A 25,317-nucleotide genomic window follows, 5' to 3' on the forward strand; every position below is an offset into this window, starting at 1 on the left:
TGTATTGTATATAGTGCTCCACAGTGCTTTCCAGCCCTCTCTAAGTGGTTTATAGAGTCAGCATATTGCCTCCAACAATCTGGGTCCTCATTTTACCAACCTCGGAAGGATGGAAGGATGAGTCAACCTTGAACTGGTCAGAATCAAACTGCTGGCAGTCGGCAGAGTTAGCCTCCAATACTGCATTCTAACCACTGTGCCACAATGCCTTTTTTTTTTTTGCCTATTAGAAGCATCATTTCTCTGGCAGGCAATTGTCCATGCCTTCCTGGAAGAAAATACAGCAGCCATGTGGGGATTTTTTTGGTGTGTGGCAGAAGCAATAAGGCCTAGCTCCATGCACAGATTCCTTTGTGGGTTATATTTAGAGCTGCACCTGTGGTTGGAGGTGATGCACACAGGAAGATCGTTTGTCTTCACTCAACTGATTGAGCCTTTTCTAATGATATTTCTAGGATTGTCCATCTGCATGAAAACATCTGTTTCTTGAACTTGTGGCTTTTTAAAGGGAGAAAACTGCATTAGACACACACAAAAGCATTCTTAAGGCCAGTGTTTACAGTAGAGCTTGCAGGTGGAAATTGCTCAAAAACATTCCCACAAAAAGAAAGGTTCAGGGTCAACAATTCCCAGTACTGATGGATACTATAGTCATCTTTTTTTAAATGTCTGCAGCCAGATGGAAAGCATCACCTGATTCTCCCCTGGGTTCCTGTTAAGATCTTACACTACCTGACTTGTTTTACATTTTTTTTAAAAAAAATGAGGAACCGGCACGATGCAAAGTGAAGCCACCAGCAACATTTGTATTTCTAAGTAAGCCTGTGGGCCCTTTAGCATTCTTAGCACACGATGGGTGGCTGCTACTCAGTGTCTTGTTTGGAAGGATGCCTTACTTCCAAAGATAAACATAAATTGGATATTGTAGGCACCATCTCTCTTAGGATGGGGGTGGCAGATAGCATTCTGATAAATCAATGTGTCACGAAAGGTTATGCCCCTTCTGTGTCAGAAATCTTCTGACACTCTGTCTATGTCTACCAGTAGCTGTTCTCAAGCAGGTTCCTTCTTTAATTTCAAAATCCCAAATAGTTCACAGCTTGCAAAAAGTTGGGGGACCCCATATCTACTTTTCATGCTCTGTTGTAGGCAATGAACTCACTCTGCTGGGATAATGCCCACATGGAGAAATCAACCCGTTTGTAGGCTTAACTTACAATTAGCAGTGATTGCTAATGGGGAACGTTATTACAAATCCCATTCCTTAAATGTCCGGAATATGTCTTGTTGAATTTTGTAGGCTTTTTTTAATGTGAGTGTTTGTGGGCTGGAGAGCAAAATAAGGAAGGAGAGGAATTCCTGGGAAACAAGATTGTGAAAATATGATTTCCTGCACCCCACTGGATAGCTGTTCTGTTTATCTCTGTTTGAAAATACAGGAATTCTCTCTGCCACTGATTCCTTCCTGCTTTGCAAATGTTAGAAACCTACTTGTATTCAACCAATGCATAACGTCACCATTATGCCTTCTGTATTGGTTAGCTAATATCACATGCTATACCAAGGCATCAGCTTGGGATATTAAAATGTCACAATGTTCCACTCAGAAAGCAAACGTGATTCTTCTCTAAAAGGGATTTCGATCACAGGATGCTACCTATTTGTCATATTGATTGCAAAGCACAGACCTATGGCTTGGGGCTTCACCTGAGTCCGTATGGATTTCATATCTGCAAAACTCACAAGACATCCACTTGCAAAGGGCGTTCAACTCTCACTTGCTCCTTTGTTGAATTTCTGCCCATTTGCAAATGTTTGATTTTTTTCCACCTACATTTCTATAAATCATTCCCTTCTAGTTTTTCTTTTTGTTTTGTAAAAACCACTGATCTTTTCTTCTTTTTTGTATCTATAAATCTCTCATAAAAGCAGTGAAAATGAAAACAGCCATGCCTCTGAACTGCATGTCACAAAAAAAGGCATTGAATTAGAACTTCCATAAAACATTCAGTCATACAGAAAACAGCTTACTCTAAAAACACTTTTGTCGTTGTGGTTATCAAAAACAAAGGCGGGAGAGAGTGGGGAAGAAACTAGTCACAATATGTGCCTTGTAAACGTGTGTCCTTCACTTAAATAATCGGCTTGCACACTCGACAGGTGTTCAGTGTGCTTCCATGTCCATTCCTGCAGTTTTATACAGGTCAAGTAGGATATTCAAGAAAGGGTACTGTTGTTGAATCATATTGTTAAAGGGATGTGCTCATCAAACGTTCGGGCGCTCTCTACAATTCAGGCCAATGAGTTTCACAAGCAGGTTCAACAGTTTTCCAGTCGGCGACTGTTCCACCATTGGCTATAATCCTCTACTCAAGTGAGTCACTGTGCTCCAGGCCAAGGTCGCTGACGTTAGTTGTCTGGAGCTCCTCAGGATCCTCTTCCAGTTCCTCCTCCTCCTCTTCTTCTTCCTCTTCCTCCTCTTCTATTTCATCTTCCTCCTCATCTTCTGTCCCATCTAATGAATCATCATGACCCGCCATCATGGCTTGCTGCATAGCAATGGTGGCATTATCGGAGGACAGGGTTTGGAGGTTGTCCATATTGATGGAGCCTAGAAGGAAAGGCAAAGAGTTGATAGGATAGGCATTGAAATGTTGCTGTTGACTATGACTTTGGGCCAGGCATCCAAGAACCCACTGAGGTCCCAAACGCAGTGAGGTTGATTTATGTTTTTTTAAAAAAGTACAGTAAAAGAAATAATACACAGAGCGAAGCAATATCTGTTGCCTCTTCCACCCTATGAGGGAGACCCTTGATTTCCTACTATCAGGTACTGTAGCTAAGAAGTTGTGTACATAGCATTAGAGAGGAAAAAAGAGAGTTCTTTTCTGCAAAGGGGCCTATGACCAGGTCAAACCCACCCATCCATCCAGATCTAAATGTGGTTATGTTCTGCAACCAGAAGCTCAAGTGTTATTTGGTTTTTTCATATCCTGGGATAATATTCTTAGTAGTTGATCAGAGGGTCCTTACTGAGAAGATTAACAAAATAGTCATCCAGTGGTACTTTAGGGCTGCAAGAAGCACACTGAGTAATTTAATATGTATGTAAGACAAATAGTTTCTCCAGGATATTACATGGCGAACTGAATGCTTTACAAAGAACAACTCTCTATTTAAAAGCAATTATCTGTTTGGAAGGATCCCATCCAGGTGCAGTGTAAAGAAGAGTGAATCAAGGGGAATAAATTGTCCATCAATAGTTAGCCACTAGATAGCAGTCAATAGAAAATATAGAATAGAATAGAATAGAATAGGATAGGATAGATAGGATGGGATGGGATGGGATGGGATGGGATGGGATGGGATGGGATGGGATGGGATAGGATAGGATAGAATAGAATAGAATAGAATAGAATAGAATAGAATAGAATAGAATAGAATAGAATAGAATAGAATAGAATAGAATAACAGAGTTGGAAGGGACCTTGGAGTTCATCTAGTCCAACCCCCTGCTCAGGCAGGAAACCTTCTAGGCTCACCTGTTTTTTCCTCTATTGAGTTGCACTGAGTCTCATTATTTAAATGATGTTCTGGTCTAGGTTGTGGTCCAGTTCAAAGTTAGGGTTATTCTACAGTTCACCAATCTGTCACTTTCTAGATAGGTTGTTGTGATTCCAAGTATTGTCAACTGGCACAGCCTCAACACATCTAACAGACTGAGAATGGACCTCAATGCAAAGAGAGTCAGATGTTGTATAGATCCAGTGATTCTTACCATCAGGGTTAGTCCCGGGGTTGCCTCCTTGTTGCTGCAGAACCCCAGCTGCAATGGAGTTGGGCCAGAATCTCTGGGTTGGCCGGTGCTGGGATTTGATTTTCTTGGCTTTTGGGGCTGGATCTGGATTGCTTGCATCAAGCATAGGTTGCAAGATACGTCGCCGGGCATTGATAAACCTTTCCAGAAAGAAGATGGCATATCAAAATAAAATGCTAATTGTTGCATTTATTTATTTGTTTATTAATGTTATATGCTGCCCATCTCATGGTTTGAGCTAACTCTGAGTGGCTTCTCGGTTTCTTTATTCTCTTGAGCTAGACAATGCATCAATGCTATTGTTTAAGAAAGACAGTCTGGCAAACTTATATTTAAGAGTTAGAAACAGACAAACACTTATATTAAACTGATCTCAACACTAAATTTCAAGATAATTTCATCCGATACTTCTTCCCAACAGCAAATGGAGAATGTCAGATTTTGAACCCTGTGGAAGGTCTTTCCATTTGTTCCTGCTTTTATAACAGCGTTTATACCAAATCAAATTATTCCTATTCCTGTTTATGCAGGTTGTTCTCATTAAGCAACCACCACTGGGACTGGCAATCTGGTCACTAAGTGAAGCCGTTTCTGAAATCGAAGAAATTTAGAATAGAATAGAATAACAGAGTTGGAAGGGAATCTAGTCCAACCCCCTGCTCAGGCAGGAAAATCCTCTGTTGAAATTGCAACTGTGCTTATGATCTGACAGCTTTCCTTTGCTTTTCAGACTTACAAAAGTTGTAAATGCAAGGATTGGTTGTAAATTATGACTGTCATTATTGCAAAGAGTTGCTAAACAAGACAGTTACTAAATGAGGACTACCTATAAAGATATTTGTCCATCTAGCTTTGATGGCCTCCTGAGTTTTTCTGACATGAGATTATTTTCTCCAACTATGCACAGGACTTTTATGTTTTGATTATTGTCTAGAGCTCTTGAAGGAAAGGCAGGATATAAATATACTATAAGTTACAAAAAACACCTATATTCAATGCTGCTCGTTGCTGATGATAAGTAACCAGCAGAGGGTGCTATTGAATTAATATAGGTCTGGAATGTAAGGAATTTGCCTTCCACAAAGAGCTGATTTTTCCTCCTCAGAAGAAAACAAATCTGTCTTGCAAATGTTCCACAAATACCAGCGTGAGCCAACAGATGCCACAAATATCAGCCAATACAAAGAAAACATTTACAATCATGTAAAGAAAGAAACTTTACCCCACAAGCCTCTGCATGTTTACCCACTATTAATGCAAAGATTGGAACATGGTCATTTAAAAACCAGATTCATACAAGGGTTTTTCAAAGGATTAAAATATTCAGTACCGGTTCCTATAATACTCAGGCCTGGCCTTCAAATTAATTTTCGTTCAGACAGAAATGTATGGTTACTTGTGATTGTCAAACCACGCAAAGGGGCTGGAATCTCATAGACAATGCGATCATATATGAATTTTGCCCTGACTAGACTTGCCACGGTGTGGGGGCAGTGGTGAAATCCAATTTTTTTAACTACCAGTTCTGTGGGCTTGGTGGGCGTGGCTTGGTGGACATGGCAGGGGAAGGATACTGCAAAATCTCCATTCCCATCCCACTCCTGAGGGAAGAATATTGCAAAATCTCCATTCCTACACCACTCGGGGGCCAGCCAGAGGTGGTATTTGCTGGTTCCCTGAACTACTCAAAATTTCTGCTTCTGGTCCTCCGAACTGCTCAAAATTTCCACTACTGGTTCTCCAGAACCTGCTGGATTTTACCCCTGTGTGGGGGGATCTGGAATTTATCATGTCTTTGAGTTCTGATCATAAACATGGATCCACCAGTAAAAATGGGATCCAGTTTTTACAGAGGGAGATTAAAAAAGAAAAGAGTTGTGGTATTTTATCTTATTGACCTAACGGGGGATATTGAATTTTTCCTTCACATTTTAAAAACTATAACAAAAACCAGCTTGTGGGACTCTTGGTGCTCTCTGAGCTTTGTGGTTTTCTTGCAGATGTTTCATTACCCAACTAGGTAACATCATCACTTTACTACTGATGTTACTTAGTTGGGAAATGGAACATCTGCAAAAAAATCACCAAGCTCGGAGGGCTCCAAGGGCCCCACAGTTCAGCCCCGAGCTACAAATATTCGATCAAAAGCCCGAATGTAGACTGAAGTTTTTAAATAGTTGTAATACAGGCAATATCTTCAAAGATATTGCATTAGGCCTCTGGACTAATTTAAAGCTCAATAAATAAATTACATTGAAATAATTGTTGAGACCTCTAAGGGGCTCAACTCTTTCCTAGGAGAAGTGGATAACAAAAAGAGAAAAACAAAAGAAATATCAGTAAGGAAATGGGTGTCCCCATCCAGTTTGGCTTCTGATACCACCCAAGCGCTTTAGTCCCACTATTCATGGCTTTTTAAACAGGTCTTTTCTGAGGGAATGCAAACTCTGAAAGAAACAAGGGTTACCCGGAATGTTTTAAAGCAATCTGATATGACATCATTTTCAAGGCATTGCAAGAAGACAAGTGGCCATTTGTCAGACTTCACAGAGGGACATTTTTTTAAAATGAAAAAGTCTAATCCAAGCCCATTTCAAAGAGAGAGAACAGTAGAAGGCACATCCCATGAATCTTAGAACCATCAACAGTCTGTTCCTATCAGCAGATGGATCTAGCATGAAGTATTCTTTAGTTCTTTAATGATAGGCATGATTTATAGATCTACACAGATTTAATTAAGCCTGTGCACTTGTGATACTGATCCATACTTTTGGTACTACATAAGTGATCAGCCTAATCAAGAAAGCAGTTCTCTCTTTGGGCAGGAAACAAACATTTCCATTTGATTATTACACTTCAGGAAAAAAAATGATCTTTACTTACCAGTTGTTGACTTGCAACAGTGTGAGATTTGTCTGTGCTGCTATTTGCCTCTTCTCATCCTCTGTTGGATAGGGGTGCTAGAAAAAGCAAAAGGCCATGATTATCCCACACGTGATTTGTTTTGTTCCGTTACATCAGGTGGTTGAAAGAGTTCAAATTCACCTATCCTAGTGGACTGATGGAGAACAGAAGTGTCACATTTTATGTTTCACATCAGGCGCTAACATAAGATGCCAAACATGAGATCTCAAGGCTGCAGGTAGTGCTCAGGACCTCTCAAGAAAGGTGATGATAGATGGTTATTTTCAATGTGATTGTAGATAGAAATTACTAAATAAATGGCAAGGAGTCATATGAACTTTATTTAAACATTTTAGTTAAGTTTACAAGTAAATGAGATTAAATCAAGTATAATTTTGTCCAGGTTCTATTTTGGCTCCTAAAAACTTCTACACCCTTCTTCTGATGCTTTCAGGTATTACCAAATATCCTACCCAATAAAAAGTAAAAATAGGAGGCTTCCTGCATGTTTTGAATCTAAGTAATGGTTCCTCCAATGCAGCATCATGCATAATGCTGTCCTTGGAGGTGACTAGATATTACTAGGAACATCACGGTATTTAATACAAGATGACAGGATGTCACTCCTGATCTTGTTCCTTCCTTTGTGTTATTTTTGTCCTATGCTCTTCATTATTTCTGAAGAATTGGAGAATTTGCTCACTAGCAGCAACTGAATTAAGGTCAACTGATTTTAAGGTCAGACTGACTTGGTCAACAGAAGTCAATGGACTTAATACATTAGTACAAGGAAGTTAAAAGATTGCCTGAAAAAAATCAGAGAAAAATATAATGTAAGTGTGAGACAGCTAACTAGAGAATCAGAATCAGAAGTGGGTTTCACCAGGTTCTGACCAGTTCTGAGCACCGGTAGCGGAAATTTTGAATAGTTCGGAGAACCGATAGTAAAAATTCTGACTGGCCCCACCCCCATCTATTCTCTGCCTCCCAAGTCCCAGCTGGGGATTTTGCAGTAACCTTCCCCTGCCACACCCACCAAGCCATGCCCACCAAGCCATGCCATGCCCACCAAGCCACACCCACAGAACCGGTAGTAAAATTTTTGAAACCCACCACTGAGCAGAATGATATCAGAATCATAACAGAGACTTCTGAGCCTGGGAGATGTTTCCTCAAATTGAGCCTTCAAATCCTGTCTCTAAAATCCTCTACTGTGAAATGACGTTTTTTTTTTTTTTTTAATAGGAATGCTTTAAAACTTCATCTGAATTTTTGTTGGTGGTTTTTAGGGCATTTCTTAGCAATTCTGCAGTCTCCTTGACTGTCTCCAACTCCAGATCTGAAAATACTCTATGAAAAAAATTCCTCATGATTGCCTTCTGTTTGGATTTAATCCAGCATGAAAGCCAGGGAGGTTCTAAAAATGCTGGAAAGATTATTGTGCAACGGAAGAAAACATGAGACACACCACATTCAACCTATAAGAAAATTAAAGGGAAGACTCCTATACCAATTTCATCAGGAAATTTCATCATGGAAAATTTCTTCTCCAATGAAAAAACATTTAAACCTAATTTCTCATCAGATTTTTTTTTAATTTTAATTTTGATTTATATGCCGCCCTTCTCCGAAGATTCAGGGCGGCTTACAATGCGTTAAGCAATAGCCTTCATACTATTGTATGATTGTATGATAAGAGTTGAAAAATATGTGCAATACTGTACATTTTTTAAAATCACCAGCTAATTCCTAGGAAGGCACCTAAAAATTAACTGGGTGGGATCCACTTCAGTTAACGTGGCTTAAGAATGTAGACAAAGTGATCAGGGAAGAGACATTGTTGGTTGTCCATCTGATTTCTTATCCTTGCCCATTTTGGCTACTTAATTCTGCAATCAGCCTCTTAGTACATTTTTTCAAATTGCATTTATATTATTTGTGTTTTGAAATTTATCCAGCTGAAAGTACATGAGCAAGCAGTCTGATACCAGATCAGTTCATTACCAAAATGAGAGGCAGGTAGAAACTATCTTTTCTATGGCAGAATCCGTTTTTTAGCCTGTAACAGTACACAGTGTGAAAAGGACACAAAAATCTGATCCTGAATTTCACCATAAATAGGTCTCGCATATAAAAGCCTAGCAGTCCCTTGAATTCTTTCCTAATAGGTTCATTTTACTTTGCTACAATAAATTCACTTATCCATGCTTTGACATCGCTGGAAGCCTGTCCTTGCTGTTTTTTGCCTAGCGAGCTGACACCAATTTTATTTCAGACTCATAATCATCCAGCGTGGTTGCATTAGATCCAAAGACTCGTGGCTGAATATCAATTTTCACGGAAACATTTCAAGGTGCTTGTCTGACACTTTAACCACACAGTCGTACTATTTTTATGAGGTTTCTTTTGGGATCCTGGTGACCCCCTTCAATCACGCTGCTGAATGCTGCTGATGCTGTGCCAAGAATTAAGGTATGACTTCCTACCATTTGGAGGCAGTGCAAGCATAAAAATAGCATCAAAAAACAAACCTTCTTGTTTGGCTCCAAGATCTCATATATAGCTGAAATAGTTTTGCTGTTTTGCATCTCCATTGCATCTATTGATGCTCTTGTCTTATCTCCTAATGTTAAGTAATGTGGTCCTCATTATCAGAAAATTGGACACATGTATACTGTTTTATAAAGGACTACTGCACAACCAGACATATCCCATCTAAACTTGTCCAATATTTGGCATGGATGTATAGGTAGTCCTTGACTTATGACCACAATTGAGCCCCAAATTTCCATTGCTAAGCGAGACAGTTGGATTTTGCCCCATTTTACGACCTTTCTTGCCCCAGATATTAAGTGAATCACTGTTGTTAAATCAATAACAGTTATTAAGTGAATCTGGCTTCCCCATTGACTGCTTGTAGGAAGGTCGTAAAGGGTGGTCATGTGACATTGCAACCGTCATAAATATGAACCAGTTGACAAGCATCTGAATTTTGATCATGTGACCATGGGGATGCTGCAATGGTTGTAAGGGTGAAAAACAGTCATAAGTCACTTTTTTCAGTGGTGTTGTAACTTTGAACCATTAAACAAATGGTTGTAAATCGAGAGCTACCTGCATTTATATTCTCTTTCATCAGATCAGGAAGCTGATTCCACGGAATGATTAAAACTATCTTTTATTGAAATAGGCCAACAAACAGAATTATGCAGGTCTGTCCACGACTTTCTTCTCTTCCCATCCTCTTATACCACTGGGAGGTGGCAAGGAAGTGAGTCTAAGTCTCTTGGGAACACTCTCTCAACTTTTCTGGACTTGATACATGTTTTTTCTGCACCTGGTGTTGCCTTAATAACCTCTGGGTTTCTTCTCCAAGGTCAATCTCCTTGTCTCCTCACATATGTGTTTCTAATTAGTTGTGTTCAAACGGAGATATGCATTAAAGAGAAAACCATATTCAAGCTTTGATCCAATAAATCTGTGCAATTGTTGTAATGCATTGTTGTTGCCTGTTATCCTTCTCATCTTTCCTATTCACTTCTCCTATTGGTATCTTATGATTACATTACTTTGTTGTTTGTGTGTACACTGAGAGCTTATCCATTGGAGACAATTCCAATCACACTTGGCCAATAAAGATTTTTTCTTGTCTTTTGTTGTGCTCATGCTCAGTGGGACAAGATCTTGAGTGGAGAGATGGAGGATATTCTATATTTTCCCCTCCTAAGAAGTTGCATTCTGGCTTTGCAACAATTTTTTCTTTTTTACTTAGATATCACCAGTGGCCAATAACCACTTATATGTAAACTTATAAAAAGATTCTCATGTAATTAAAATTGTCCTGATTTAACATCCTCATGAGAAATAACAACTTCTAAGCTAAAATCTATAGCAAATGATCCAGGAGGAGTTTTGCCTCTCCAAGATACTTATCTGATGGTTATTTCTATTTTAGCAGAGGTGGAGAAGGAAGATCATTTTAAATCACTGCACAGAATGAAGTTACTTAGTGGGCTGGAGACTTGATTACATTTATGAATGGATTGCCTATGGATGTAAAACTTTGTATGGATAAATATAATGAAATATGGGATTCATTTGCACAAAAACAGTAAGTTAAAAACATGGTAGTTATATAAGTGTATTAGAATTTATTACACACACGCACATACGCTGTTTACATTAGATAGTTATATACGGAATAAGCCCAATTAACAATTGCTTACAATTTAATTTTGAAAGTTTCTTAAAGTGGTTTGAATTGTTTTATGCTCAAGAAGTAAAACTGTCATTTTTCCAGTTGGATTTCCTTAACCAGAGAAAAAGACATGGGTCCAGTTACTCATATCTTGGTAATACTGGACTGCTGTGAGCCCTTTGTGTAAGTTTGTCTTCAAAGTCACTTCAGCTGAAGGAAAATGCCATCTCTTGTGTGCTAGCTGGAGCGAGATATTGAACTCACAGTAAGCAGATCTTAAGGGAGTACCTCTATTGTTGATGTTATTATTATTGTACACATTTTTTTTTAAAAAAAACATCCTTGTTTACCTATTAAAAATGAAGGCTGGGAGGGAAAAGGAGGATACATATTGGAGCAACTGTTCCTTTGCGTAGGTCACAGAAGTTATTTGGGTGGTTTCCCACTTGCCAACATTTCTAGGGGTGGCATGGTGGCTTAGTGGTTAAGATTCCTGTTGGCTGGAAAACCAGCAACCTGGGTTTGATACCCATGTGATGGGGTGAGCTTTTGTCCTTGCCACAGCTCCTGCCAACCTAGCAGTTCAAAAGCATGCAACTGCGAGTAGATTAATAGGTACCATGTTGGTGGGAAGGTAACAGCACTCCACATGACCTTGGGAATGTCTTCGGACAGCACTGGCTCAATGGCCTTGAATCAGAGATGAGTACCTCCCCCTTTAGTTGGTAACAACTAATGCGAGTAAAATCCACAGGGACTCCTAAAATATTCTTGATCTTCTACTAACAGATGAGGAATATATTACTTCACACTGCACTGCTGAGTGCCAGCAAATATATTTCTGCTTTTATTTCAACTCTTATGAACCAGAGGCCTACTTAACTTACTTAGCTTAAGGACCATTTTCAACTTGCCAAGTTTTGGCATTTTTCTTTATATCAGCAGTTATTGACAAAGAGGGACAAATTAAGGGATGGTACCAAGATCATTCATAGGATTAAGGCCAATGTTTTTTGCAACTGGCCACACATAGGGAGGGCAATCCTGTCCAAAAGATAGATTAGTTTTTGAAATACAGGTAGGTTGTGATGAATGTGATTAGTGAATCCCACAAAATGGTTGCACTATTCAAATTTGCACTATGCAATGTGATATTTCTATGGAAAGTTGAGTAATTGGTTCTAACTCAAAGGAAATAGACAATTCAATCAAGCTGCCCTAAATCAAATTTTGCACTATTTGAACTCACGCTAATTGGGATCTATCTGTAATCAGACTGAATAGTTTTCAATCAAGTCAATAAAACATCACTCATAACCTGATGCAAAAATATTTCAAAATTTGGGGACTTGTCTTTCCAAAAACTCCACTTACTGGGCTTTTGACTTCACCGAACAAGAAACAGAGATGGAGGTATGATAGGCTAAACATATCAAGTTCCTTTAGCCATTCATGATATGATTTAGTCTCCAGGGCCGCATTAATATGATAATATCTGTTAATGAACCATTTTCAATCATTTCTGCTATCTAGAAATATTATATATAATATAGAATAGAATAGAATAGAATAGAATTCTTTATTGGCCAAGTGTGATCGGACACACATATATACACACACACACATATAAGCTGGGCGGCCATAAACATTTTCTAAATAAAGGCATAAATAAATCTCAAACTTATCTTTGAGCGAAGTCTTTTATAATCAGACAACAAAGGAAAAAAAACCCCAGGAATAGCTTAATTTACAATTTCAATTTCTTGATTGCCATATATTTAGAATACGTTTTTGCATGCCAGCATTCCTCCTCATCTGCAATTTGCAATATATATGTAAACAGAGTCATGTACAAATATAAGGAGAATAAAGGAATATATAAACAGAGAACAAACCCCACTCCCTTCTAGCACTGAAGATGTTACCTAGTCAGGTAATGAAATTCTGCAGGAACACACCAAAGAGTTCACATTTCAGCCATAAACTATAGGTTTAGGTTTAGGTTTAGGTTTATTTGATTTGTATACCGCCCTACTCCCGAAGGACTCAGGGCGGTGAACAGCCAACAATAAAATACATAAATACAAAAAATTTAAAAACCAGATAAAATCAAATCATTTTGGCCCAGACAGATTAAAACACCCCAATAATTTAAAAACAGATTAAAATTTACATATTTAAAAAGGGAAGAAATTCGGCCAAGCCCGCCTGATGGAATAAAAAGGTCTTCACAGCACGGCGGAAGGAGCGCAGATCCGGGATCCTCCGTATCTCCGGGGGGAGCTCATTCCAGATGGTAGGTGCCCCCACAGAGAAGGCTCTCCCCCTAGGGGCCGCCAGTCGACACTGTTTGGCTGACGGCACCCGGAGGAGTCCCTCTCTATGAGAGCGTACTGGCCGGTGGGAGGCTATTGGTGGTAGTAGGCGGTCCCGTAAATAACCAGATCCTAAGCCATGGAGCGCTTTAAAGGTGGTAACCAAAACCTTGAAGCGCACCCGGAAGACCACCGGGAGCCAGTGCAGCTCGCGCAGGAGAGGTGTTACATGGGAGCGCCATGTCGCTACCATTACCACCCGCGCGGCCGCACTCTGCGCCAGTTGGAGCCTCTGGGTGCTCCTCAAGGGGAGCCCCATGTAGAGAGCATTACAATAGTCCAGGCGGGAGGTGATGAGGGCATGAGTGACCGTGCGTAACGAGTCCCAATCCAGAAAGGGACGTGTCACGAGTGTTTCCAGGATTGCTGTGGCTATCTGCCTACTCACAAACAGTATGATTTTAATCAAGCCATCTACTGTTGGCAATTACCTGCAAGCCTTCCCCGCCCTAGTTAATTGCAGGTTAACTCCCTATATAAGCAAGGACCTTTTGCTTGCTACTCGGGCCTAGTCTTCTAGGCCTAAATGCACAGCTCCTGCAGGAAGCTTGGTGCAACGCAGCAGATGGGAGAAGAATGCAGATAAGGACTCCAGACGTCGTTACAGAGAGACTCCCACGGATGCTTGCCTTTTGCTGTTTTGTAGCACGCAAGCTATCATGTTGCTGGACCTTCTTCCTCCCACAAGCTTCAAGCAATGTTTGCTGTTTGAACTGTTTTTACTTCAGGTGACTTTCAGCTGTGAAGCTCGTGCTGCTCCCATTATGATGGCCTTGATGATGTATCGACGCCGAAGCTGCTTACCTTCATGCTAGCTTTATTCTTTTGTGAACTGTTTCGGTATTGTGGAGAGGGATCTAGGGAGATAGCCTTGCTTCACATACCCAGATAAGACTTTGTTTTTAATGTGTTTTCTTAAAGGCATAGTGCTTTTTAAATGTTTTAAAGTAAATTATATTTTTACACAAGACGCCTCTGTCAGAATTATTTCAGTCTCAGTGTGTTTACTCATGAGCTGGTTCACAGTCCGGGGTACCCCTCAACCCCATTTCATCACAGTTGGTAGCAGAGGATGGTTTAACGAACCTACGCTCATGTGGTAACGCGCTAGATTGGAATGTCTGCAGTTGAACAAATGTTGACTAGGGCAGCAGCAGCAGCAAAAAGTATGAAGTCACAAACTGGACTGTCTGGGGCTCAGGCCAAAAATGTTTTGGCTGAAAAACCCCAAACTCTAATTGACTTAGAGAATAGTGGAGTTTTGGAGCAGAGGCCTCAACTTCTGAAGGGCCTAAGGTAGTGAATAAACCATCATCACCAAAAGAAGTAGAGACTGGAAGAACGCCACTTCAGGCCTTGAAAACAAATACAGAGGTGGATGATGAGTTTAGGAAGGCAATCCTTCAGTTTTTAGGTTTGCCCATAGTAAGTCAGAACCCGACTGCTGATTCTAGCGAATTATTAAAGAATCCAGCCATGAAAGGAAAGAAGATCGAAGTCCTACAAAACACCGGATCGGTAAAAGACTTTCAATCTTTTCCTAAAACCCCCACCTCAGACCATAAGTGGAGAATGGGGGATAACAGACTGCCTGATTCGAATGTTCCTGCTTCTTTGTTAAACCAGCATGGCCAAGTTGATATTGCGCCACCTGCTGTTGAAGCCATCATAGATCAGGCTATAAAGACTTTAGCTCCCTTGATGACATCAATGACTTCTGCTAAAAATTTAAGAGACTCTCATGTTGAGCGTAAGGTTGCAAGTGTGATAGAAACTTTGGCAACCATTTTAGGCGATGGTTTGCAGGCACCATCGGCTCAACAAATAGTAGCTGCACATACCAAAGTACCCCTGATGTCTGCGACTAATTCAGCGCACGCCACGAGTGGGATATATCCATCCGTGATGACATCGACATCCAGGACAGTTCCGGAGGCTGCCTCAACTGAAGATAGGAATTTGGGAGCTCGTCCAAAAATTCCTAGAGATGTGCACCAGAGAGGACCCTCGAGTTTTTGTGATCAAGCCAGGATGAGCTTTGCATCCACACAACGTGAAGTTTTAATCCCTCCCATTGGGGAGGAACGATCGTCAGAATGTCAGATGGAAGACACTGTGTTGTGTGCTTCCATTCCAATGTCTTATTGCCCGTTCCAGGATGGACCACATTTTGAACATCAATTAATGTCTGTTTCCATGTTTAATAATGTACAGGTCCTTCCTCCTAATTTTAAAAGTTTAAGTGTGGGTGGAGGAAATTTTAAGGAATGGGTTAAAAGTATTCAAGTAATTTTAATGAAAGAGAGTGTTTTATCATTGCTGTTAAAATTCCCACCTAGACCATGGTCCTTAGAAGTTGATCTTTTACATCATAAGGCCTTTTGTATTTTATTGATGTCCATTGACCCTGCACTATATTCCAGTATACCTTGTAACCTGACCATAACAGAAGTTTGGGTGAAACTGCATAAGCTATTTTGTTCAAAAAGCTCCCATGTTACAAACAGAGTTTATAGGGAGTCCGCAAGGTTGAAGGCGGGAGTAGATATTAATGAACACTTATGTGAGTTAAACAGGTTAAGGCAGGAATTGATGTTGAGGGGGGGGAAACAGTGTCTGAACAAACCCTCATTACTGTTATACTCAATTCCCTTGATCCTAGCTGGGATAATTTTATATCGCAATTGGATAATGTTAGTTGTAATAACTTATCCTTAGAAGTGTTATCTGGCAGATTGATTGCAGAAGATAACCTGCGAAAATGCAGGGCGGCTTTTCACAAAAAGGAAAAACCTTCAAGAAGGCCCGATAGTTCAGATAGAGCATATACTATCGGAGAATGCTTCAATTGTGGTTCAAAAGAACATTATAGAAGGGATTGCCCACAAAATGTGAATGCTAGGGCATGTTCAAAGGCACCTTCTGATAATAAATGTAAAAGGAGGCCATTATCTCCTGGTAGAAAGCCAAGTGTAGATGTTTCTAACCACAGAAGGGGTAAAAAGCCAAATGAAGGCAACAAAGGGAACAATCCCAGGTTTAATGATAGCTCTGTAGGTATAGTGGAAACTACTGAGTCAGAGCTTACAAGGGAACAGCGAGAACAACTATGGTTAATGGACAGTGGAGCCAGTAACCATGTTGTCAGTGACCGAAGGTTGTTTGTTAATATGAGAAGGCATCAATCCATGGTCAAAGTTGCAAACGGTAAAAAGGTGAATGTTGTTGGCATTGGAGATGTTTATATTCCTGGGATAGGAAAGATTCATGGAGCATTGTATGTACCAGAGATAGATCACAATTTGCTAAGCCTAATGAGGATATGTGAGAACCCTAGAATGGAGATTCTGTTCTCAGGAGGAACGGCTGTGATCAAAAACAACAAATGTGTGATTGGGGAGGTTTTGAAGATAGGTGGCTTGCCTTATTATTCCCCCAATACGAATGCTGAGTCCTGCAGTGATAGCAATTATACTATCTCATTTGGTAGTAACAATGAACCACAGTTAGAACTAGGTGATGAGGATCAAGACTTTCACCAGAGGAAGCCTTGTAAAGACAAATGTAAAGTTAATAAAAAGTTTTTAAATTTTAATTTAGAGTCAGATAGTAGGAAACCTGAAAATGCTAATGCAATTGCTACAGGTGAGCCGTTGCATAATGAATGTGCTCACTTGATGCATCGCAGATTAGGTCATGTGAGTTTTCCTATAGTGAAGAAGGTAACCGAACACTCAAGGGGAACCAAGATCAATGATTGTAACACATTTCTAGACTGTTCAATTTGTAGGAGCGCAAAATTGAAGGTGAAATCTGTGCCCAAGAGGTCTCAGAGGTACTCTGAACACTCATTTCAGCTCGTCCACATGGTCTCGGCTTGTCGTTCATTCAGAACTGCGATAGGAAATAATCACCAGTAACACACAGAGAATCAGGGTTTACTTTGGCAATGATAAGCTTGCAGTCAAAAGTAAAGTACAAGTCGGTGTTTTGGTTCAAAGTCAGCGCTGGGTGTAATCACACCACAGCGCTATTTAACAAAAACTCAGCCCCTTAAACATACATCCGGTGATTATCAATCAAGCACCCCCCACTCCCTTAACAGTAACAGCTGCGAGCAGCGAGGACAGCAGAATCGGAGAGGCCCAGCAACGTCATCAATCATCGCCCTGAATGCTGCTATCCAGGAACTGTTTGTGTGTTCACTGCGGCTGCTTATCTCCACTCCTTCGTCTCCCACACCCCCCATTGATGGCGAGCTCCGGCAGGACTCGACAGGCGGCCCCCCCCTACCAGGAGCTCACCTATAAATAGAAAGCATACAGATGTTAGTCACTGTTACGATCCTGCATTAGGTTTGTCTGGGTATTTCCGATGGAACCGTTGTATCAATCGGGCAGCGTGAACATCGGGTGCTGCCACCCACGAGGCCTGTGTTACAGGGTATCCTTTCCACCGCACAAGATATTGTAACATCCCCCTACGAACCCTGGAGTCCAATATTCGGTCTATCTCATATTGGTTGGTATGCACGGGACCCGGTGGAGTAGTTGAGGTACCTGGCCTTTCTATCGTCACCGGTTTCACCAAACTGCTATGGAATACGGGATGTATCCTACTGAACAGAGGGGGAAGTTTAAGAGCTACGGTTACAGGATTGATGACTTGTGTTATGGGAAATGGTCCTATATATTTAGGTCCTAATTTTTTACTGGGCAGTCGGAGTTTAAGGTATTTCGTAGATAAGTATACTTTGTCTCCTATCCGGAATGGTTTTGGATCAGCTCTTTTCTTGTCTGCATATTTTTTGTACTCGTCTGCTGCCTTCTGTAATGCTGTTTTTACACTTGGCCATACATTACTAATTTTATCGGCCCAACTGCGTGGCGTGTCACCGTCTGTCATAGGGGGATCTAACTCTGGAATGGCTGAAAACTCTCGGCCATATATTACTTGGAAAGGGGAGAACCCAGTACTGCGGTGGGGTATGTTGTTATATGCCACTTCGGCAAAAGGCAGGAGTCCTGACCAATTTGTCTGCTGGTATGAAACGTAGCATCTGATATATCTTTCGACCATGGCATTGGCCCGTTCAGCCGCCCTGTTAGTGCTCGGGTGGAATGCTGAACTTAACCCTTGAGAGGACCCAATTAAACGGACAAATCGTCTCCAAAACTTAGAGGTGAATTGAACACCGCGGTCGGATATAATCCTCTTAGGTGCTCCATGGAGACGATAGATATGTTGCAAAAAGAGTTTGGTTAATTGTCGCGCGGATGGTATGCTTTTACATGGCACAAAGTGGGCCTGTTTCGAAAACAGATCTACCACCGTCCAAATTACAGTGTGGCCATGGCTAGGGGGGAGATCGACTATGAAATCCATAGCGATCTCTTCCCAAGGCCTGCTAGGATTCGCGACTGTCCGTAATAGTCCTAACGGTCGTCCAGACCAGGGTTTGGCGGTTGCACAGGTTGTGCAACCTTTTACGTATGTTTCTATGTCCTTACGCATTCGTGGCCACCAGAATTGCCTCCTCACAAGGTGTAGAGTTTTTAAATACCCAAAATGGCCTGCTGATTCGGCATCATGGCACCTGCATAACACTACGTTCCGTAAACGTTCTGGAACATATATTCTATTCTCCCTCCACACTATTCCATCATTATAGCTAACCATAGAGGGGTTTTGGATTACCCATTGATCCTGTTGTAAAGCTGTTTTGAACTCGGTACGTAAGTGACCATCTACTTCTGTAAGTCTTAATAGGGTTTGGGAAGGTGCAATTAGAGGTTCTATCACTTCCTCTCGCTTGCTATTATACTGTGGCATCCGGGACAGCGCATCAGCCAGGAAGTTTTTCCCAGCAGGAACATACCGCAACCGGAAAGAGAAACGCTGAAAATATTGTGCCCACCTTATCTGTTTGGGAGATAGTCGCCTGGGCGTTTGTAAGGCTTCTAAGTTTTTATGGTCCGTCCATACCTCAAAAGGATGAGACGCCCCCTCCAAGAGATGTCGCCATGTCATCAACGCCCAACGGACCGCGAATGCCTCTTTTTCCCAGATCGCCCATGCCCGCTCTGTCGTGGTTAACTTTTTAGACGTATAGGCACAAGGTTGTAACCCTCCCTGCTGTGTTCTTTGTAGGAGTACTGCTCCTACAGCCACGTCGCTAGCATCTGCTTGGACTACGAATGCCTGCGTTGGGTCTGGATGCTTGAGTACTGGTTCTTGAGCAAAGAGTGTTTTTAACTGCTCGAAAGCCATTTGACACGCTGACGACCACGTCAACGCTTGTCCCGGCTTTGGTTTAGCCGTGGCCGGTTTGGTCCGTAACAGATCCGTTAGTGGTAGGGCTATTTCAGCAAATCTGGGAATGAACTGCCGATAGAAGTTTGCAAAGCCTAGAAAGCTCTGTAATTGCTTTCTGGTTCTAGGGGCCTGCCATTCAAGCACTGCCTGGACTTTTCTGGGATCCATCTCTACCCTGCTCTCTGATATTCTATAGCCTAGATAATCTATCCTCTTTTTGTGAAACTCACATTTGGATAGTTTCACGTACAGCTTAGCAGCTAATAATTTGTCTAAGACCTGTCGGACCAGAGATATATGTTCCTCTTCAGTTTGCGTGTAAATTAAGATGTCATCCAAATATACAAGGACACCCCTGTACAGATGTTCATGCAGCACTTCATTGATGAACTGCATGAACACCGCAGGGGCGCCCTGTAGTCCGAACGGCATGACCTGGAACTGATAGCTTCCCAAGGGACAATTGAATGTTGTTTTCCACTCATCCCCTGGTTTGATTCGTATCCTATAATACGCTTCGCGTAGGTCGAGTTTCGTAAAGATACGACCGGTGGCTAGGGCAGCTAACAGGTCCTTCATTAAGGGAAGTGGATAGAGGGGCTCCACACACACTGCATTGAGACCTCTGAAGTCAACGCATAAGCGTAAACCCCCGTCTTTCTTCCCACGAAACAGGACAGGGGCAGCCATCTTTGATCGACTAGGTGTGATAAAACCCTGGGCCAAGTTCTTGTCTATATATTTTCGTAATTCTTTTAGTTCGGGTTGTGTCATTGAATACATCCGGGGCTTGGGTAGCTTCGCCCCGGGTATTAACTCAATACTGCAATCCGTAGGCCGGTGAGGGGGCAGGGTCTCACATTCCTCCTCACTAAAGACTCTGGCGAGATCCCTATACACATCAGGATACGTCGTGTCTACTGGTGGGCCCTCTGCTTCTATTCCCCCTGCTGGCTCCTTTTCCTCCTTGGTAGGGGGAGGTCCCAACGGTAATCGAAGTTTGCGAAAACCCCCTTCCCACCATATCGTAGGAGCCCACTTGTCCAACCATGCTAATCCTAAAATCACTGGTTCTAACATTTTCTCCACTATAATAAACCGAATAGTTTCGGTGTGCTCCCCAATATCGAGGTGCACCTTTTCTGTTATATGAGTCACTGGTGCCCCTCCCAGCAATGAACCATCCATTTGTTCAAAGGTAATAGGGGTTCTCAACCGCACAACCCGCAGCCCAAGTTCGTCAACTATCGCCCTACGAATTAAACAACGAGTACACCCTGAATCAATCAATGCCTCATATCGGCGTCCAGTGGTGGCCCGTGGGTTTCGGAGTACGACTGGTACCACTAAAGGTCGGATGGGGTCGCTCACCATCGGGTCGTGTGGGTCCTCATCGTTGTCATCCCTATCCCCAGTCACAATCGGGAACTTTTCCGCCACCACTTTCTTAGTATCTGTAGCCAGGGGATCCCTCTCCATACAGGATGTTCGAGTCATTTGGGACCGTTCGGATGTTGGTCAGCCTCTGCCTCTCAACACAGCTCTAGGAGGGGGGTTTTGGTCCAAGTTGCGGGGCATGGGATGAGGACAGTCGGCTGCTCGATGACCAAGGCGATTACATCTGAAGCAACGAAACGCAGGCCGCTGGATCCTTTCCCCCAAGCCGGAGCCAGCATTCGGTTTAGTCTCCTTGGGTGTTTGTGTGCGTTCTGCTGGTCGTTTTCCTTGACTTGCAACCCCTTCACCCCGTATACGGAATTCTCGGAGACCGACGTCCAATTCGATGGCTGCCTTGTACCACACACTCAACTTGGGGGGCAAGCCCCGGTACACGCAGGCTTGCCGTAAATCACGGTCTAGTCCTTTATGGAATTGGTGCACCAGAAGACGTTCTGGCCACCCCACCAACCGAGCCGCAATCTTTCGGAACTCCTGTACATATTCCTTTGCTGGTATGCCCCGTTGCTTAAGCGCAAACAAATCCCCCTCTGCAACCTGGGCGCTTGTTTCGTCTTCAAATCTGGCACGAAGAGCCTCCAGAAATCGTCCCAGGTCCACGAGTTCCCTTGCATGTTTAGCATGGAGGCCTGCCACCCACTCAGCCGCTTCTCCCGTCAGGACCCCCGTAACAGCAACCACCATAGCCCACTGGGAGGGATACCACTGTCCATATTGGTCCATATGGCTTATCACCTGGCTTAAGAAAATAGCCACTCGTTCAGGGTTCCCGTCAAAGGAAGTCTGCAGGGCAGGTGGTCCCCAAATGGCCTGCGGGACCCACAGCCCCGGCGGGGCCCCCGGAGGCCAAGGCATGGGGCCTGGGGTCCTCACTGCTCCAGTCGCTCTCCTGTCCTGCCTAGGTTGGTCCCTCGTCGCCCCGCGACCCCCAACAGGTAAGCCCCCTGCCAATTGCGTTGGTTGGGGCTCAGGACCGGCTCCAAGGTCTCCCGACGAGGCACCTTGGTCTTGTTCTGGAGGGGGTTGATCCATGGATCGTCTAGAGGTCCGCTCCATCCTCAATTTAGGACTTGTGAGCCGGAATTGGGTCTCCGAAGCGGTCACCCCTGTATCCTGCCAAGAAGAACCTGGAGGCTCCAGCCCTGCAACCCAGGGCTGCCAGGATGGGGCGTCACGAAATCCAGATTCCCCAAAACGCTCACGTAGCGTATCCATGGTGCTGGGACCGGATGAGGCAGGATACCCCCAATCCCCTTCATCCTCCTCAGTCCATCGTCTTTCCCTCCAGCCCTGGAAAGACGCTCCCAAGCGAGGGGGTGTTGGCATCCGTGGCCCGAGGAGAACAGAGCTGTGCCACCGTTGTCCTGGAAAACTCTCCTCCTCCGGTCGGGGCGGGGCGCTCTTGGGTTGCTTGACTTTTGGTTTCACTGCCAACTGTTCCACACTCTCCTTCACCTCCTCTATCAGTGGTTCCTCCCCATCCACATCTCCACCACACTCCTGCTCTTTCAAGGCCGTCCCTTCTGCCATATCCCCCTTTGCTGCAAAGCCACAGGGACTCCTCACCTCTTGCGAAAAGGAACCAAGCGCTGACTTTCTCTCGGCTTGTCGTTCGTTCAGAACTGCGATAGGAAATAATCACCAGTAACACACAGAGAATCAGGGTTTACTTTGGCAATGATAAGCTTGCAGTCAAAAGTAAAGTACAAGTCGGTGTTTTGGTTCAAAGTCAGCGCTGGGTGTAATCACACCACAGCGCTATTTAACAAAAACTCAGCCCCTTAAACATACATCCGGTGATTATCAATCAAGCACCCCCCACTCCCTTAACAGTAACAGCTGCGAGCAGCGAGGACAGCAGAATCGGAGAGGCCCAGCAACGTCATCAATCATCGCCCTGAATGCTGCTATCCAGGAACTGTTTGTGTGTTCACTGCGGCTGCTTATCTCCACTCCTTCGTCTCCCACACCCCCCATTGATGGCGAGCTCCGGCAGGACTCGACACATGGATTTGGTGGGTCCATTCGCACCTTCCGTGGGTAAGAGACGGTACTTTCTTACCATAGTAGACAACCATAGCAGATTTGGATTCGTTTTCCCCTAATGTCCAAGAATGAAATGTTGACTAAGTTTGAGGAATTTTGTAACTTAGTCCAGAACCAGCACCAGGTCAGAGTTAAGAAGATCTTAACTGACAGGGGGACTGAATTTAATTCCAGGCAGTTCTCCAGCTGGTTGAGGAGTAAGGGCATAGTCCACTTACGCACCACGCCTTACTCTAAGTTTCAAAATGGCGTTGCAGAACAGCGCAGCGACGTATTACAAACAATGATGCGGTGCACCCTAGAGGATTCCGGACTAGACTTCGCGTATTGGGTAGAAGCGGTTAGATACGCGAACTACACCTTGAACCGAGTGTGATCTAGCGTGGTGCAGAAGACCCCATACGAGGTGCTATACGGCCATAAGCCTAGCTTGGCACACCTCCACGTTTGCGGAGCAATGGTCGATGTTCATGTCCCGAAGGAGCTCAGGAGAAAGGGAGACCCAATCTCTGTTAAACTGAGATTTGTTGGTTATGAGCAGGGCTCCAAGGCATTTAGGTTTGCCTACCCTAACGGGAAACTAATGATATCAAGGTCCGCCACCTTTCATGAAGGGGCCAACTGGAGTAAGATCCATGCCAATGAGATTCTTACTCGGAACCCTTCCCGTAGTTGTCATAGGCAATCGGAGGATGTATCGGAAAACCTACCCGAGGATAGGGATACATCTGGTTCTGGGAAGTGTGCATCCCAGGCACCCTTGAAAGGGGTATTGAAGCGTAAGATGGGGGTAGCCAGGAAGGATAGGCACCGGCTTCTGAGACGCATAGTGATAGTCACGAGGTAGATGACTCATCGGACGATTCTGATGTGAGTGACTCTCCTAAAGGCAGACCAGTTAGGGTTACCAGGGGCAATAAGCCTAAGAGGTACGACGACTTTGTTACTTCAGTCGACCAGGTTTTAGCCACCCCTCAGAGATATGAGGATGTGTTGGCCTTACCTGACCATGAACGACAGAAGTGGCTGGCCGCCATGGATACAGAATTAGATAGCCTGAGAAGGCTCGATGTATTCATGCTAACAAGATTGCCCAAGGACAAGAGGGTGATCGGCACCAGGTGGCTTTTCAAGCAAAAGCCCATTGAAGGTGGGGGCTTTATCTATAAGGCGAGACTAGTGGCGCAGGGATTCTCGCAGAGGTTCCCTGACTATTATGAGGACACCTTCTCACCCACGGTGCGCCCTGAGAGCGTGAGAACAGCTCTCATCATCGCTACCATGCGAGGCGAACATGTATATCAGTTCGATATTCAGACCGCGTACCTGCACGCCCAGTTAGACAAAGAGCTGTACGTGAGGATTCCTCAGGGAGTAAGCCATCGGGAAGACGATGTGTGGTTATTGAACAAGAGCCTATACGGCTTAAAACAATCTGGTAAACGATGGTACGAGTGTCTCACAAAAAGCCTGATTGAGATGGGCTTTTTACCATCGTTGGCTGACGAGTGTGTTTTTGTCAAGGAAGATCAGGGCATTAGGGAAACAGTACTGTTGTACGTCGATGACATACTATATATTTGCAGATCAGAGAACAGGCATAAGAAATTCTCTGAGGACCTAAGTAAGAGTTTCGCCTTAAAACCATTAGGTCACATTAGCAAATTTTTAGGGGTGCAATTCGTAAAAACCGAGAAGGGGTTTCGGCTTTCTCAGGAAGATAAGATTCAGGAATTGCTTAAAAAGTGTAGCATGGTAGAGGCGAAGCCATGCGATACCCCTATGGCAACAGACTTCCTTAAGAACATGTACACTGAGAGCACGGAGTTTGAAGATAAGACCCTTTACAAGTCCGTGATTGGGTTGTTGTTGTACATTGCAAATTGGACTAGACCGGACATCAGTCTAAGTGTAAATGTGTTATCTAGACATTCTGAACATCCCACACAGTACCATTGGAGCGGAATTAAACGACTCCTGAGATACTTAAAGGGTACTGTGAACTATTCATTGTTATTGGAACCAGAAGCAACTAGAGAATTAAGATTGAGTTGTTTTTCGGATGCCGATTGGGCAGGGGATGTTAGATCTAGAAAAAGTACCTCGGGGTACATTGTATATCTAAATAGTAGCCCCGTGTACTGGTACTCTGGGAAGCAGAAGTTAATTGCAACCTCCACAGCAGAAGCTGAGTATGTGAGTTT

General features: G+C 43.2%; 1 protein-coding gene across 1 annotated transcript in view; it reads right to left on the minus strand.

Moving 5' to 3' along the window:
• Window positions 1-1,963: 1,963 nt before the first annotated feature.
• The window catches only part of PKNOX2 (PBX/knotted 1 homeobox 2), a 134,235-nt gene continuing 110,881 nt past the window's right edge, over window positions 1,964-25,317 (minus strand). The window contains exons 8-10 of the mRNA XM_070952260.1: window positions 6,701-6,777; window positions 3,779-3,957; window positions 1,964-2,611 (exon numbers count right to left, since the gene is read on the minus strand). Of these exons, the coding sequence (XP_070808361.1) occupies window positions 2,367-2,611; window positions 3,779-3,957; window positions 6,701-6,777 (501 nt within the window). The 3' untranslated portion in view covers window positions 1,964-2,366. The remainder of the gene's footprint in view (window positions 2,612-3,778; window positions 3,958-6,700; window positions 6,778-25,317) is intronic.

This window comes from Pituophis catenifer, unplaced genomic scaffold (assembly GCF_029215685.1).
Source record: "Pituophis catenifer annectens isolate HBS135680 unplaced genomic scaffold, rPitCat1.0.hap2 SCAF_12, whole genome shotgun sequence".
Lineage (NCBI taxonomy): Eukaryota > Metazoa > Chordata > Lepidosauria > Squamata > Colubridae > Pituophis > Pituophis catenifer.